The 15007-nt window shown below is 42.3% G+C and overlaps 1 protein-coding gene across 2 annotated transcripts in view; it reads right to left on the bottom strand.

The window, feature by feature from the left end:
• Positions 1–15007, bottom strand: part of BCL2L13 (BCL2 like 13) — a gene marked incomplete at both ends in the record, with an annotated part of 57317 nt that overhangs the window by 27342 nt on the left and 14968 nt on the right. The window contains 2 exons of one of the 2 annotated variants that reach the window (XM_080705842.1): positions 2890–3046; positions 7676–7783. In XM_080705842.1, the coding sequence (XP_080561968.1) occupies positions 2890–3046; positions 7676–7783 (265 nt within the window). The remainder of the gene's footprint in view (positions 1–2889; positions 3047–7675; positions 7784–15007) is intronic. The other variant, XM_080705843.1, reaches the window with a different exon arrangement.

Here is a 15007-nt window from a genome sequence, read left to right as displayed (position 1 = left end):
ATATAACTCCTAACCATAAAAAAAAACCCAAATCATTAAGTGATGGCAATATTCAAAGTCTCACTAATTTGTTGAAAAGCATTTTTAAACATTTATTTCATTTATAAATTAAACAAAAAAAAAATGAGCTGGGCCTGGTGGTGCATGCTTGTATTTCCAGCATTTGGGAGGCTGAGATAGGAGGATCATGGTTCCAGGACAGCCTCAGCTACTTATTGAGGCTCTTTGTGACTCAATGAGATCCTGTTTCAAAATAAAGAAATAAAAATAGGGCTGGATGTGTAGCTCGGAGGTAGAATGCCCCTGAGTTAAAAAAAAAAATAGGGGCTGGGGTGTAGCTCAGAGGTAGAATGCCCCTGGGTTCCATCCCCAGTACCACAGAAAACGAATAAAAAATAAGGCTGAGGGTGTCACTCGGGGTAGGATACACATGAGTTCCATCCCCAGTACTGAGGGAAAAAAAAAAGGAGTCTTGCTTTTATAAAACTTTTATTTTTTATTTTTATTTATTTATTTTGTGGTGCTAAAGATTGAACCCAGGGGCATTCTACCTCCGATTTGTTTATTCTTTTTTTCTTTTTCTGCGGGTCTGGGGATGGAATCCAGGGGCATTTGACCTCCAAGATACACCCCTACCCTATTTTTTATTCTTTATTTTGAAACAGGGTCTCGTTAAGTTGCAAAGGGCCTCACTAAGTAGCTGAGGCTATCCTCAACCTGGGATTACAAGTGTGAGCCTCCACGTCTAGCTATAAAACTTTTTTTTTTTTTTTTTGGCAGTACTGCGATTCTCCCGCCTCAGCCTCCCAAATGCTGGGATTACAAGTGTGTGCCACCACATCTGATGCTACAGGACTTTTAAATACTGTTCCAAAGGCATTTTCTGCTCTGACCACTCTGGTCTGTGATTTCTTCAGCCTATGAATATTTAAAATAGATACAGTGCCGGGCGTGGTGGCGCACGCTTGTAATCCCCATGCTTGGGAGGCGGAGACAGGAGGATCGCGCAGGTTCGAAGCCAGCCACGCTGGTGTAAGAGACCCTGTTTCAAAAATATAAAATAGGTCTGGGAGTGTAGCCCGGAGATAGAAGGGCTTTCAGGAACCCCAGTACCACAAAATAATAATAATAATAATAAAATAAAATAAAATAGATACAAAGCAGGCGTGGTGGCTCACACTTGTAATCCCAGCAGTTGGGAGGCGGAGACAGGAGGATCTCAGTTCCGCAGAGAGCCTCAATTACTTAGTGAGGTCCTCTGCAACTTAGTGAGACCCTGTTTCAAAATAAAGAATAAAAAAATAGGGCTGGGAGTGTAGCTCGGAGGTAGAATGCCCCTGGGTTCCATCCCCAGTACCACCAAAAAAAGAAAAGAGCTACCACTTATTGGTAGCCTACTCTGTCAGGCTTCATATTTTTATATATTTATATATTACATATTATCATTTTACACAGTAGGAACCAAAGCTCAGAAAAGCTAATGGACTATTCCAAAACCACATAGTGACAGGTAGAATTCACACTCAGACCTGCCTCCCAAGATCACACTGCTCCCAAGCCAAGGGGGGATTCTGACACCTGCCATGAGAACGTCTAGATGCCACATGTGCCGAGGGAGCATCTGAAATGTGGCCAGGATTTCACACAGTAAAACAAAACAAAAAGTAAAATATTTCACTAATAATTTCCTACACTGGTATGTGTTGAAAAGACATCTTGAATATACTGGACTAAAAATATATTATTAAAATGTATTTCATTTTATTTTTAAGTGGCTGCCAGAAATATTGGTATTACATAAACGTGACTTGCATTGTCCACTGAACAGTGCTGGTCTAGATATGTCAGAAAACAGTTCTGATGACACACTTATACTTTTATACAAGTCATTATAAAATCAATACTACAGTGATGCTGGAAGGAGACGAGACACCAGGAATGATCTTCAGAATGATAAGAGGTATACAATACATACCACCTTCCTGACATCACACTAAGCATTAAGTAACTTTGGCATCACTTTAGAAGCCTTGGGCTATGTACTAGGTTCCTGTAAAATTTGAACTTCAGCAGATACTATACAGTCTACCTACCTATATTCTCCCTGAAGCTTTACTTGCGTATATCAGTCCCTTCACTTCCTTTCCTGAACTGTTTGGTGCTGCTGTGGATCACAGTAGTCCTTATAGGTAGTTTGTCTATCAGGCTAAAGTACTTTAGCATCCTTCAGAATGAAACATGATTTAAAACATTATATGTACACACACATATGCATATAGAAGATGCAGCAGATTAAAGCATTCAAAGGAAAGCTAATACATAACAAATGAGCTGGTTCTACTTTAATATTGATTCATTTTTTGTAGCTTACTTTTAATATAAAAGAACCACAGCTAGGAGGAAAGTCTACTATAAGAAGGTGAAAGTAGTTCCATGGGCAGATGTGCACCTCCAAAGTTTAGCAGTATCTGAGATACAGAAGCACTGTTAAATACAGATATCAAACACACAGCCATGGTGTTAATCCTGCATTACAAAACCCCAGCCATTTTATTTATGTTGGCAAATTAGACAAAAAGATAATAAAAAGTGGTAAGGATAAGTCTAATAGCTTGTATATACAACACAATTAAATGCATCTGTTGAAATCTGAGAACTCAACAAGTAAAATAAAGCCATCAAATCTTTGTTGGAACAGTTAAATTCTACTTTGAGGCAACTTGTCATTTAAAACAGAGATACTTTGTGAAAGTAAAAGAAGAAAGAGTAATAAAATGTGAAAAAAGATGTGGCACTGCTCAGCTACACAAAGCCTCAACCACCCCAGCGCTATCTGCGAGATCCAGAGACTACTTAGAGACACATTCCCACTCAACACTGGTAACTCACTGGCTCAGGAGCATTTGCAATGCTTTCTGCAGAGGCTCCTTCAGTTCCTGCAACACTCTTTCTCCAAGATGGGCCAAGCAGTCTTCTATTGAGCTTTCTGGGTTTGCAGGGCTGAACACTGGAGAGGTGTGACGGTCAAAGCCTGTGCTGGTGAAAGCTGAAGACATGGCAAAAGAAAAAAGTCATTTAATGAACACTATCATAAAGTTATACTATGCCGGGCTTTGTGGCACACACTTGTAATCCCTGGGCTTGAAAGGCGGAGACAGGAGGATCATGCAGGTTTGAAGCCAGCCTCGCTGGCTTAAGAGACCCTGTTTTCAAATAAAAATATCAAATGGTTCTGGGAGTGTAGCCCAGAGGTAGAAGGGTTCCATCCCCAGTACCCAAAGGGGGGAAAAAAAGTTATACTATAAATCTGGGCATGGCAGCCCACACTTCTAATCTTAGTACTTGGGAAGCTAAGACAGGAGGATTACACATTCACAGCCAGCCTCAGCTACTTTGTGAGGCCCTCTGCAACTTAGTGAGACCCTGTTTCAAAATAAGGAATAAAAATAGGGCTGGGGGTATAGCTCAGAGGTTGAATGCCCCTGGGTTCAATCCCCAGTACCACACACACACACACACACACACACACACACACAAAAATTGTGCTATGAGCTGGGCACAGTGACATACACATGCAATCCCAGGAGTTAGGAGGCTGAGATAGGAGAATCACAGGTTCAAGGCCAGCCTCAGATACTTAGCAAGACCCTGTTTTAAAAATATAAAGTGCCAGGCATGATGGCGCATGCTTATAATCCCAGTACTTGGGAGGCTAAAACAGGAGAAAGTCAAAGTTCAAAGGTTCAAAGTCAGCCTAAGTAGCTTAGTGAGGCTCTCAGCAATTTAGTGAGACCGTGTTTCCAAATAAAACATAAAATAGGTCTGGGAGTATAGCCCAGAGGTAGAATGTCCCTGGGTTCCACCTGCAGTACCACCAAAAAATAACAACAACAACAATAATAATAATAAAATAAGTAAAATAAAAAGTGTAGTTCAGAGGCAGAAGGCCTCTGGGTTCAATCACTAGTAGTAACCTCCCTACCCCACCCCACACACACATTCAAAAGATTTTTTTTGGGGGGGTGGGACTGGTGATGAAACCCAAGGGCATTTGACCCCCAAGCTACACCCCCTGCCCTATTTTTTATTCTTTATTTTGAAACAGGGTCTCACTAAGTTGCGGAGGGCCTCACTAAGTAGCTGAGGCTGTCTGCAAACCGCGATCCTCCGGTCTCAGCCTCCCGAATGCTGGTATTACAAGCGTGCGCCACCACGCCCAGCTACATTCAAAAGATTTTAATGAAAAATCTAAATTAACAGGTCAAAATACACTAATAGGAAGCCAGCTTGGTGGCGCATGCTTGTAAACCCAGTACTTGGGAGGCTGGAACAGGAGGATCCAGGTTCACAGCCCGTCTCAGCACTTAGCGAGGCCTTCTGCAACTTAGAGAAATCTCATTTCCAAATAAAGAATAAAAAATAGGACTAGGAGTGTAAGCTGAGAGAGTAGAATGTCCCTGGGTTCAATCCTTAGTATTGCATACAAAAATACACACACACACACACACACACACACACACACACACACACGAGCCAAACATAATGGCACACACTTGTAATGTAATCCCAGTACTTGAGAGGCTGAGACAGGAAGGTAGCAGGTTCGAGGCCAGACTCAGCCACCTGTGAGATCCTGTTTCAAAATAAAGAATAAAAGAATAAAAAAAATTAAGACTGGGGTGTAGCTTGGAAGTACAATGTCCCTGGGTTCCATCCCCAGTACTGAGAAGAAGAAAAAAAAAGCTGTTTCAAAATAAAACATAAAATACAGCTGAGAGTATAGCTAGGAAGTACAATGACCATAGGTTCAATCCCCAGCACCACAAATTAAAAAAAATAAATGCTGATACCTACTACAACATGAACAATCCTTGAAAACACTGTGCTGATTACGAGAAGCCACTAAAAGACCACACAGTGTATGATTACATGTTCAGAACAGGCAGAACCACAGAAATAGAGAGCGGTGGTCGCCGTGGCTGAGGCTGGGGCAGAGGCTAGTAGAAGTGAGAAGACAAAGTATCTCCAAGTCATTTAGGGTTTCTCTTGGAGTGTAAACCTAGGCTGTGGTAGTAAAATTCTGTGAATACAATAAAAACTACAGAACTATGCCTTTGATTTTATTACTGGTATCAGAAATTGAACCCAGGGGCATTCTTCCTCTGAGCTATACCCCCAGTCCTATTTTATTTTTATTTTGAAACAGGGTCTCATTAGGTTGCTGAGGCTGGCCTTGAACAGGCAATAGTCCAAGTACTGGGCTTCCCAAGTACTGGGATTTCAGGTGTACACGACACCCCTTTGTGCCTTTTTTTATTTTTTTTTTCTTTGTGGGTCTGGGGATGGAACCCAGAGGAATTTGACCTCCGAGCTACACCCCTCCCTATTTTCTATTCTTTATTTTTGAAACAGGGTCTCACTAAATTGTGGAGGGCCTCACTAAGTAGCTGAGGCTGTCCGCGAACCGCAATCCTCCAGTCTCAGCCTCCCGAATGCTGGGATGACAAGCGTGCGCCACCACGCCTGGCTTCTTTGTGCCTTTTATTTCATCTTGGTACTAGGGATGGAACCCAGGGCCATTCTACCTCCAAGCTACACCCCCAGCCCTTTTCATTTTGAAGCAGGATCTCACTAGGTGGCAGAGGGTCTTCTTAAATTGTTGAGGTTGTCCCAAATCCACAATCCTCCTGTCTCAGTCTCTCAAGTACTGGGATTATAGGTGTGCCACCACTCTCAGCTCTAAAGTTCATAATAGAATTATTTTTAAGACTTTTTTATTTTTTAATTTTTTTAAAGATTTTTTGCGGTACTGGGGATGGAACCCAGGGGCATTCTACCTCTGAGGTACAAACCTACCCCTATTGTTTTATTCTTTATTTTAAAACAAGGTCTCACTAAGTGGCAGAAGGCCTCACTAAGTAGCTGAAGCTGTCCACGAACCACTATCCTCCTGTCTCAGCCTCCCAAATGCTGGGATTACAAGCATATGCCACCACACCCAGCTTATTTTTTTAATTTAATGATATATTTTTCAGTGAAAAATATGTGGCTAAAAAGTGAAATATAAGTGGGGTGTATGATGCATGCCTATAATCCCAGTACTTAGGAGGCTGAGACATGAACATTGAAGGTTCACGGACAACCTCAGCAAATAGTGAGCCTCTCATCAACCTAGCAAGACTATTTCAAAATAAAAATAAAATAGGACTGGGTAGAAGCCCTGGGTTCCATCCCTAGAAACACAAACACACACACACACACACACACACACACACACACACACACACACAAATTAAGAAATTATCTATAGCCGACAGCGTGCAAAAGTGAAAAGAAGCTTCCTTAACTTCCTTCCCTTTAATTCTGTTATGAGTTGTAAAGATAACAAATACAAGTCAAATTATTCTGACCAGAAAGAACCTTAACATAATCACTTAGTTCATTACTTAAAACCACAAAGGGTGCCGGGCGTGGTGTCACACACTTGTAATCCCTGCGGTTGGGAGGCTGAGACAGGAGGATCACACAGGTTCGAAGCCAGCCTCAGCTACTTAGTGAAGCTTTCAGCAATTTAGTGAGACCCTGTTTCCAAATAAAATATAAAAAAGGTCTGGGAGTATATCCTGGAGGTAGAAAGCCTTTGGGTTCCACCCCCAGTACCACCAAAAACAAACAAACAAACAAACCCACAAAGGGAGCTGGGGGGCGGGGGTTGCACACTTGAAATCCCAGAATTTGGGAGGCTGAGACAGGAGGATCATGGTTCGCTGACAGCCTCAGCTATTTAGTGAGGCCCTTGGCAAATCAGTGAGACTCTGTTTCAAAATAAAGAATAAAAATACGGCTGGGGCTGTAACTCAGAGATAAAATGCCCCTGGGTTCCATACCCAATACTGTTTAAAAAAATAATATAATAGGGTTGGCGATGTAGCTTGAAGATAGAATGCCCTAGGTTCCATCATCCCCAGTATGGGAAAAAAAAGGCTGGAGGCCAGAGGCCAGGCATGGTGGCACAAGCTTGTAATCCCAGCATTCTGGAGGCAAAGATTAGAGGGTCACAGTTCGCAGATAGCTTCTGCTACTTAGCAAGGTCCTTCACATCTCAATGAGAACTCGTTTCAAAAAGTGAGAAAAAAAAAAAAAATAAGAGCCAGGGATGTAGCTTGGAGGTAGAATGACCCCTGGGTTCCATCCCTAGTACCAAAAAAAAAAAAGCTGACAAAAGGCTACATTTATACTGTTGGGTATAACTAGGCATGATGGCACATACCTGTAATCCCAGTATTTGGGAGGCTGAGACAGGAAGATCCGAGGTTCAAGGCAAACATCAGCAACTTAGTGAGGCTCTCAGTAACCTAGCAAGAACTTGTTTCCAAATAAAAAATAAAAGAGGGCTTAGGGGTTGTAGTTTGAAGGTAGAATGCCTCTGGGTTCAACCTCTAGTAGCAAAAACAAATAAAAAACAAAAACTGTTGGGTATAATTGAAAAACTTACAAACATGTCCCTTAGGAAAGAAAGAAGGCTATCTTGTAGCTGCTTACCCTTTACAATCCCATACCAATGAAGCTATGTAATGTTGAGAATACCCTACTGTGAAAATCAAATTAAACCAACAGTAAACCACACCAAAAAGAAAACTCTGCTCATAAAGTAAGAAAACAAGAATAAACAGACCTTCAGAAATTTCTTTGTCCAGAGATTTTAGCTCATCTTCAATTTCAGACTTAACTTTTAATAAAACTTCTGGGTCCAGAGATTGTGAAGCTACATCTAGTTGAATGCCTGAAATTTAAAAAATAAAATGTTACTATTGAAAGGAAAGAAAAGCCATTAGAATAGTTTTTTTGTTGTTGTTTTGTTTATTGCAGTACTAGAGGTGGCACCCAGGGGCATTCTACCGCGGAGCTACTCCCCCAGCCCTATTTTTTATTCTTTTTTTTTTTTTTTTTGGTGGTACTGGGGTTCCTGGAAGCCCTTCTACCTCCGGGCTACACTCCCAGACCTATTTTTTACTTTTGGAAACAGGGTCTCTTAAGCCAGCGTGGCTGGCTTTGAACCTGCGCGATCCTCCTGTCTCCGCCTCCCAAGCGCGGGGATTACAAGCGTGCGCCACCACGTCCGGCCTTTATTCATTATTTTTTGAAACTGTGTCACACTGAGTTGCAAAGGGCCTCATTAAGTAGTTGAGGCTGTCCTCCAACTGTGATCCTCCCAAATACTGGGATTACAAGTGTGCGCCACCACACCCAGCCTACAGTAGTATTTTTGTGTGTATGTGGTACTAGGGATTGAAGTGGTACTAGGGATTGCTAGAGGACCTGCCTATCATATGTGAAGCCCCAGCTTCCATCCAAAGAACTACAAAAAAAGGGGAGGTACTTTATTGGAGGTAAAAGGTATCTTTTTTTTTTTTCCCATTTCAGACTATAAAGATCCCTAATTATATCTCATTTTAACACTTTTTTTTTTTTTTTTGGTGGTACTGGGGTTCCTGGAAGCCCTTCTACCTCTGGGCTACACTCCCAGACCTATTTTATATTTTTGAAACAGGGTCTCTTACCCCAGCGCGGCTGGCTTCGAACCTGCGCGATCCTCCTGTCTCCGCCTCCCAAGCGCGGGGATTACAAGCGTGCGCCACCACGCCCGGCTCATTTTAACACATTTAAATGGCATATTTTTAGAATTTTACATATGCTTAGCATTTTCTTTTCTTTCCCCCCCTATATTTGAATACAATTGATAGCTGCTTAAGTCCATAAACGTACAACAAGGATAAAGTTTCATCACTCTGAGCATAAAGATTTTTAGCCAGGGGTGTGGTGGTGCACGCCTATTATCCCTATACTTGAGAGGCTGCAACAGGAAGAGGCCAGCCTCAGTAACTTACGGATACACTCAGCAATTCAAGGAGACCCTGTTTCAAAATAAAAAATGAAATTAAAGGCTAAGGTGCCTGACGTGGTGGCGCATGCTTGTAATCCCAGCGGTTGGGAGGCTGAGACAGGAGGATCGCACAGGTTCAAAGCCAGCCTCGGCTACTTAGTGAGGCTCTCAGCAACTTAGTGAGACTCTGTTCTCAAATAAAGTATAAAATAAGTCTGGGAGTATAGCCCGGAGGTAGAAAAGCCCCTGGGTTCCATCCCTAGTACTCCCCCCACACGCACACACACATTAATGGCTAAAGTGAGCCAAGCGTGGTAACGCACCCTTGTAATCCCAATACTTGGGAGGCTAAGACAGGAGATCTCAGATTTGCAGCCAGCCTCAGCAGCTTAAGTGAGATCCTTCACAACTTAGTGAGACTCAGTTTCAAAAAAAAAAAAAAAAAAAACATTTTAAAAGTGGGTCTGGGGGTACAGCTCAGATATAGAATCCCTTTGGGTTCAATCTCAGCACCAAAATAAAGAACAGTAATCTTGGCATAACAAAGGAAGATTTTTATGTAACCAGAGAACAAAAGCAAAGAGACACCAAAAAGGGTTTCATATAGGTTAAAAGTGAGCCAATTTGGGGGTATACCAACATAGTTCCTTTCAGAGCTTTAAAATCTACATAGACTCAGCAACTTAAGTGAGGCCCTCCACAACTCAAGGAGACCTTGTTTCAAAAAAAAAAAAAAATAGGGTAAAGAGTACAGTTCAAAGGTAGAATACCCTTGAGATCAACTTTTTTTTTTTTTTTTTTTGGTACTGGGGATGGAATCCAGGGGCATTCTACCCCAGAGCTACATCCCCAGTCCTATTTTTTATTCCTTTTTTTGTGTTTCTGGGGGTGGAGCCCAGGGGCTTTCTACCTCCAGGCTACACTCTCAGACCTATTTTATACTTTATTTGGAAACAGGGTCTCACTAAATTGCTGAGAGCCTCATTAAGTAGCTGAGGCTGGCTTTGAACCTGTGCGATCCTCCTGTCTCGGCCTCCCAAGTGCTGGGATTACAAGCATGTGCCACCACGCTACAGGGTCTCACTGAGTTGCAAAGGGCCTCACTAAGTAGTAACTGAGGCTGTATTTGAACCCAGATCCTCCTGTGTCAGCCTCCCAAATACTGGGATTACAAGGGTGCGCTACCACACCTGGCTAATGAGATCAACTTTCAACTTGAATACTATACACAAACAAACAAACAAAAATTCCCAGACAGATGATGGTGTAGCTCAGTGGCAGAACACATGCCTCACAAGCACAAGGACCTTAGTTCTGTCCCTACCATCACAGTATAAAATGAAATACTTCACAAAAAGCAAAGAATTTAAGTTCTCACTACAATGTAAAAATTCTGAAATAGACAAATCTTTCTTCTGGTTTCAGATTTATTTATTTTATACAAAGATTTACAGTTGAACAAGGTGTGTGTGTGTGTGTGTGTGTGTGTGTGTGTGTGTGTTACCAGGGATTGAATCCAAGGGCACTTTACCTCTGATCTACATACACCCTGGCTCTATTTTACTTTTTATTTTGAAACAGGGTCTAAGTTGCTGAGGCTGGCCTTAAACCCCTAATCCTCCTGGGATCACGGGCTTGTGCTAACATGCCTGGCCAAATAATTTCTTATAAAAAGAGTCAAACCAATTGACTACTCAGCTTAATCACATTTCTTGGGAAATGGGCCAGATTCCCAATCACACTGATAATCCCAGCTGGCTCTTTGCTGAAGGCATTCAAGGATGTCAGGATAATTCTCAGTCATTCTAGGAATCTGGCTCCTTCCTTCCTTCCTTCCTTTCTTTTCTGGTACTGGAGATGGAACCCAGGGGCATTCTACCTCCAAGCTGCACCCTCAGCTTGAAACAGGGTCTCACTGAGTTGCAGAGGACCTCACTAAGTAGCTGAGGCTTTCTGGGAACCGTGATCCTCCTGTCTCAGCCTCCCAGGTGCTGAGATTACTAGCATGTGCCACCTTACCAGGCAATCTGATTCATTTTTTAGATATTTCTGAGATATTTCTCTTATATAAAAGCTTATCTAAAGCCAAGTGTGGTGGCACACGCTTGTAATCCCAGCATTTGGAAGGCTGAGACAGGAGGATCAACCTCAGCTACTTAGTGAGGCCCTTTGCAACTAAATGGGACCTGGCTTCAAAATAAAGAATAAAAAAATAGGGCTGGAGGTGTCGCTCAAATGTAGAATGCCCCTGGGTTCCATCCCCAGTACTGAATAATATTTAATAATAATAATAATAATAATAATAATAATAATAATAATAAAAAGAAAGAATAAAAAATAGGGCTGGGGATATATGTAGCTCAGGGGTAGAACGCCTCTAAGGTTCCATCCCCAGTACCGCAAAAAGAAAAAAGGAAAAAAAAAAAAAAAGAAAAGCTTATCTAAACTATCGAAGCATGTCGATTTAGATACTTAGAGATCAAACTTTAGTTAAAGAATAAATAGCCGGGGACGGAGAGAGGGGTGAGTATCTAACTCAGCGGAGAGCACTTGCCAAGCATGAATGAGGTCCTGAGCTGCATCCTCAACATCACACACACAAGGAGAAAAGTAATCCTTCATTTCCCTTTAGAATTAAATAGTCACAAATGATAATGAAGTCCCCACTTGGGTAGGGAGGGCCTTGTGATCAACTATACTCTTCTTTGCAAGAATCCCAGCCCAAGCCCGGCATGGTGGCCCACGCTTGTAATCCCAGCATTTGGGAGGCTGAGTCAGGAGGATTGCGGCTTGAGGCCAGCCTCAGCTACTCAGTGAGCCCCTGTTTCAAAATAAAGAATAAAAAATAGGACAGGGGGTATAGCTCAGAGGTAAAAATGCCCGAGTTCCATCCTCAGTGCCGCAAAAACAAAACAAAGAATCCCAGAACAGGAAGAGTAATGTGGCTGGAGCCAGCATGGTGTGGATGTGCTCACGATTCCTCCCTCCCCTGGACAGCCACAAACTGAGTACCTGCTGTTTACAAGTCCTGTACCATGCATCTAAAACACACAGAATGCCTACACATTTCAGACCCTTGCCAGAGAACAGAACCAACTAGATTCAATCTTTTGAGGTACTGGGGACTGAAGCCAGGGCCTTAGTCATGCCAGGCAAAGATCTGCCACCAAAATACATCCCCAGCCCATTCTGCCTTATTTTTTGTGGTACTGGGAATTGAATCCAAGGGCAATGTATCTCTGAACTACAACCTCAACCTCAGCCTTTTTGTCGTTTCCTTTTTGGTATTGGGGATTGAACTAGGAGCATCACCTAAAGCTATACCCCGCCCTTTTGAAACAGTCTCTCTAAACTGCTGAGGCTAGCTTCAAATTTATGATCCTCCTCCCAAGTACTGGATTACAGGTATACGCACCACCTGAGGATACCCCAGCTATACCCCCAGACCTTTTTATTTTTTATTCTGAAACAGTGTCTCATTTTGAGGTACTTTATTTTCCAAGGCTTAGGTCAATATGGACTAAAAAAAAATGCTCCAATACTTGATAGTGGCAGCTCCCACTATCTACTACGATGCAGACTGAAAGGATTACAATGTACAGACGGACATTTATAGATTACAACCTCACTGCATGCCCCAGATAATGACAACCTTGCTGGAGACAGAGGACCCTTAAGAAACCCCTCTGAATTTACATATAACCTTTACAGACAAAAAAAAATAAAAAATTACATATAAATTTAGAGGACTAAAAAAGTCATCCACCCAAGAGTGGTGGTGCGTGCCTGTAATCACAGTACTTGGGAGGCTGAACAGAGGATCACAGTTCAAGACCTGCTTCAACTACTAAAAAATCTCAGAAACCTAGAGAGATGCCCGCTCCTTCCTTCCTTCCTTCCTTCCTTCCTTCCTTCCTTCCTTCCTTTCTTTCTTTCTCTTTCTTTCTTTCTTTCTTCCTTTCTTTCTTTCTTTCTTTCCTGGGGATGGAATGCAGGGGCATTCTACCTCTGAGCTACACCCCTATTCCTATTTTTTATTCTTTATCTTAAAACACGTCTTACTAAGTTGCAGAGGGCCTCATTAAGCAACTGAGGCTGTCCGAGAACCACAATCCTCCTGTCTCAGCCTCCCAAGTACTGGGATTACAAGCCTGCACCACCATGCCTGGCAGGAGAAGAGGTTTCAAACAAAAAAATAAAAAGGGGCAGGTTAATAGCTCAGAGGTAGAATGCCTCTGGGTTCAATCCTCAGTAGCAAAAAATAAAATAATAAAAAATTTAAAAGTTAGCCAATATATTTTGAGGCTACTGAAATGGTCACTTTGCATGAGAACAGACCATTCATTTTTATTTAGGTTGATGGGTCATGATAGAGAATACTGAGAACAAAGACAATAAAGAAATCCCAGCCATTATCTCCATGCCTAGTGCCGACCAATGAGCGAATCACAGAATTTTGGATTTACATTTACAGTCCATAAAGTCTCCGCAATCCATCCTCTCCTCACTGTGTACTGCTATGGACTTAAACGACTTGGCCTGGTACGGTGGTGCAGGCTTGTCATCCTGGTCCTCGGGAGGCTGAGACAGGAGGACCACGGGTTTGTTTGTTTTTTTTGGTGGTACTGGGGTTCCTGGAAGCCCTTCTACCTCCGGGCTACACTCCCAGACCTATTTTAACATTTTTATTTTGAAACAGGGTCTCCTAAGCAAGCGCACGCGGCTGGCTTCGAACCTGCGCGATCATCCTGTTTCTGCCTCCCAAGCGCGGGGATTACAAGCGTGCGCCACCACGCCCGGCTAGGACCACGGGTTTGAAGCCAGCCTTGGCAATTTAGTGAAGCCCTCCACAACTTAGTGAGACCCTATTTCCAAATTAGAAATAAAATTGGGCTGGGGATGTAGCTCGGAGGTAGAGTGCCCCCGAGTTCAATCCTTACTGTCACAAAAAAAAAAAAAATTGCCCAAGCACCAATGAATCATGGAGAAACAAGATTAGACACTGTATCTCCTGATTAGTAAAATTACTGCTAAATAATTTTAGTATAAATTCTAAAACATGATTATAATTTTATTTTATTTTATTTTATTTATTTATTTTTGGTGGTACTGAGGTTCCTGGAAACCTTTCTACCTCCGGGCTACACTCCCAGACCTATTTTATATATATGTATTTTTTTTTCTTTTTTTTTTTTTAATTTGGAAACAGGGTCTCTTAAGCCAGCGAGGCTGGCTTCAAACCTGTGCGATCCTCCTGTCTCCACCTCCCAAGCGCGGGGATTAAATGCGTGCGCCACCACGCCCGGCCATGATTATAATTTTTGATGCACAACTACAAATAAGGAATACATGAATGCTTTATCTACCATCTGCCAACTGCTTCTTTATAGAAAATCTGTGCGCCCAAAACATAACTCCCTCCCACACACACATCACACCACCACTCCACCACCATCCCACAAAAAAAAAAAAAAAAATGGCAATAATGTCTTGGTTACCATGTGCCTCCCCCACCAGATTAAAGAAAGCAGCTGATTAGAGGAGTGTCTATTCTCATGAGACTAATGTGATGCTGATCACACAGGACAAGCTGTCATACTCGATAACAAACCATGTGGAAAACCGAAACCAGAAAACGTCTACTGCTGCTAGAACACAAAAGGCTATTTATTTAGCTAACCAATGACATAGACAGGTTCAGTGATTTTCATTTAATTACTGCTTTCCACCTAGATTTCTAAAGCACAGCGCTACACAGTAAGGCCGATGCAGCATAAATTGCGCACTGTAAACCCAGGGGGAAATATTTCAAAGATAAACAGACTTTAGCCTACCAAACCCCACCCACCTCGGCTTCAAATGAAGAGTCAGGTGAGTCAGCAATCATACCCCAGCCCTAAAATTCATTCAAAGCTTTCAAAGTGAAAATCAGATTAACAAGTTTTGACCAGTTAAACGGGCTCGACCTCTCAGAGCAAAACCTTTTTCGAGTACTGAACTATGCACTGAACCCAGGGGCATCCTACCTCTGAGCTACACCCAGTCTCCTTTCCTTATTTAAATTCTGAAATAGGGTCTCTCTATTTGCTGAGGCCTAGCCTCAAACCTATGATTCTCCTTTCT

Source organism: Muscardinus avellanarius, assembly GCF_963383645.1.
Source record: "Muscardinus avellanarius genome assembly, chromosome: 11".
NCBI lineage: Eukaryota > Metazoa > Chordata > Mammalia > Rodentia > Gliridae > Muscardinus > Muscardinus avellanarius.
This window is presented reverse-complemented; position numbering and strand designations above follow the sequence as displayed.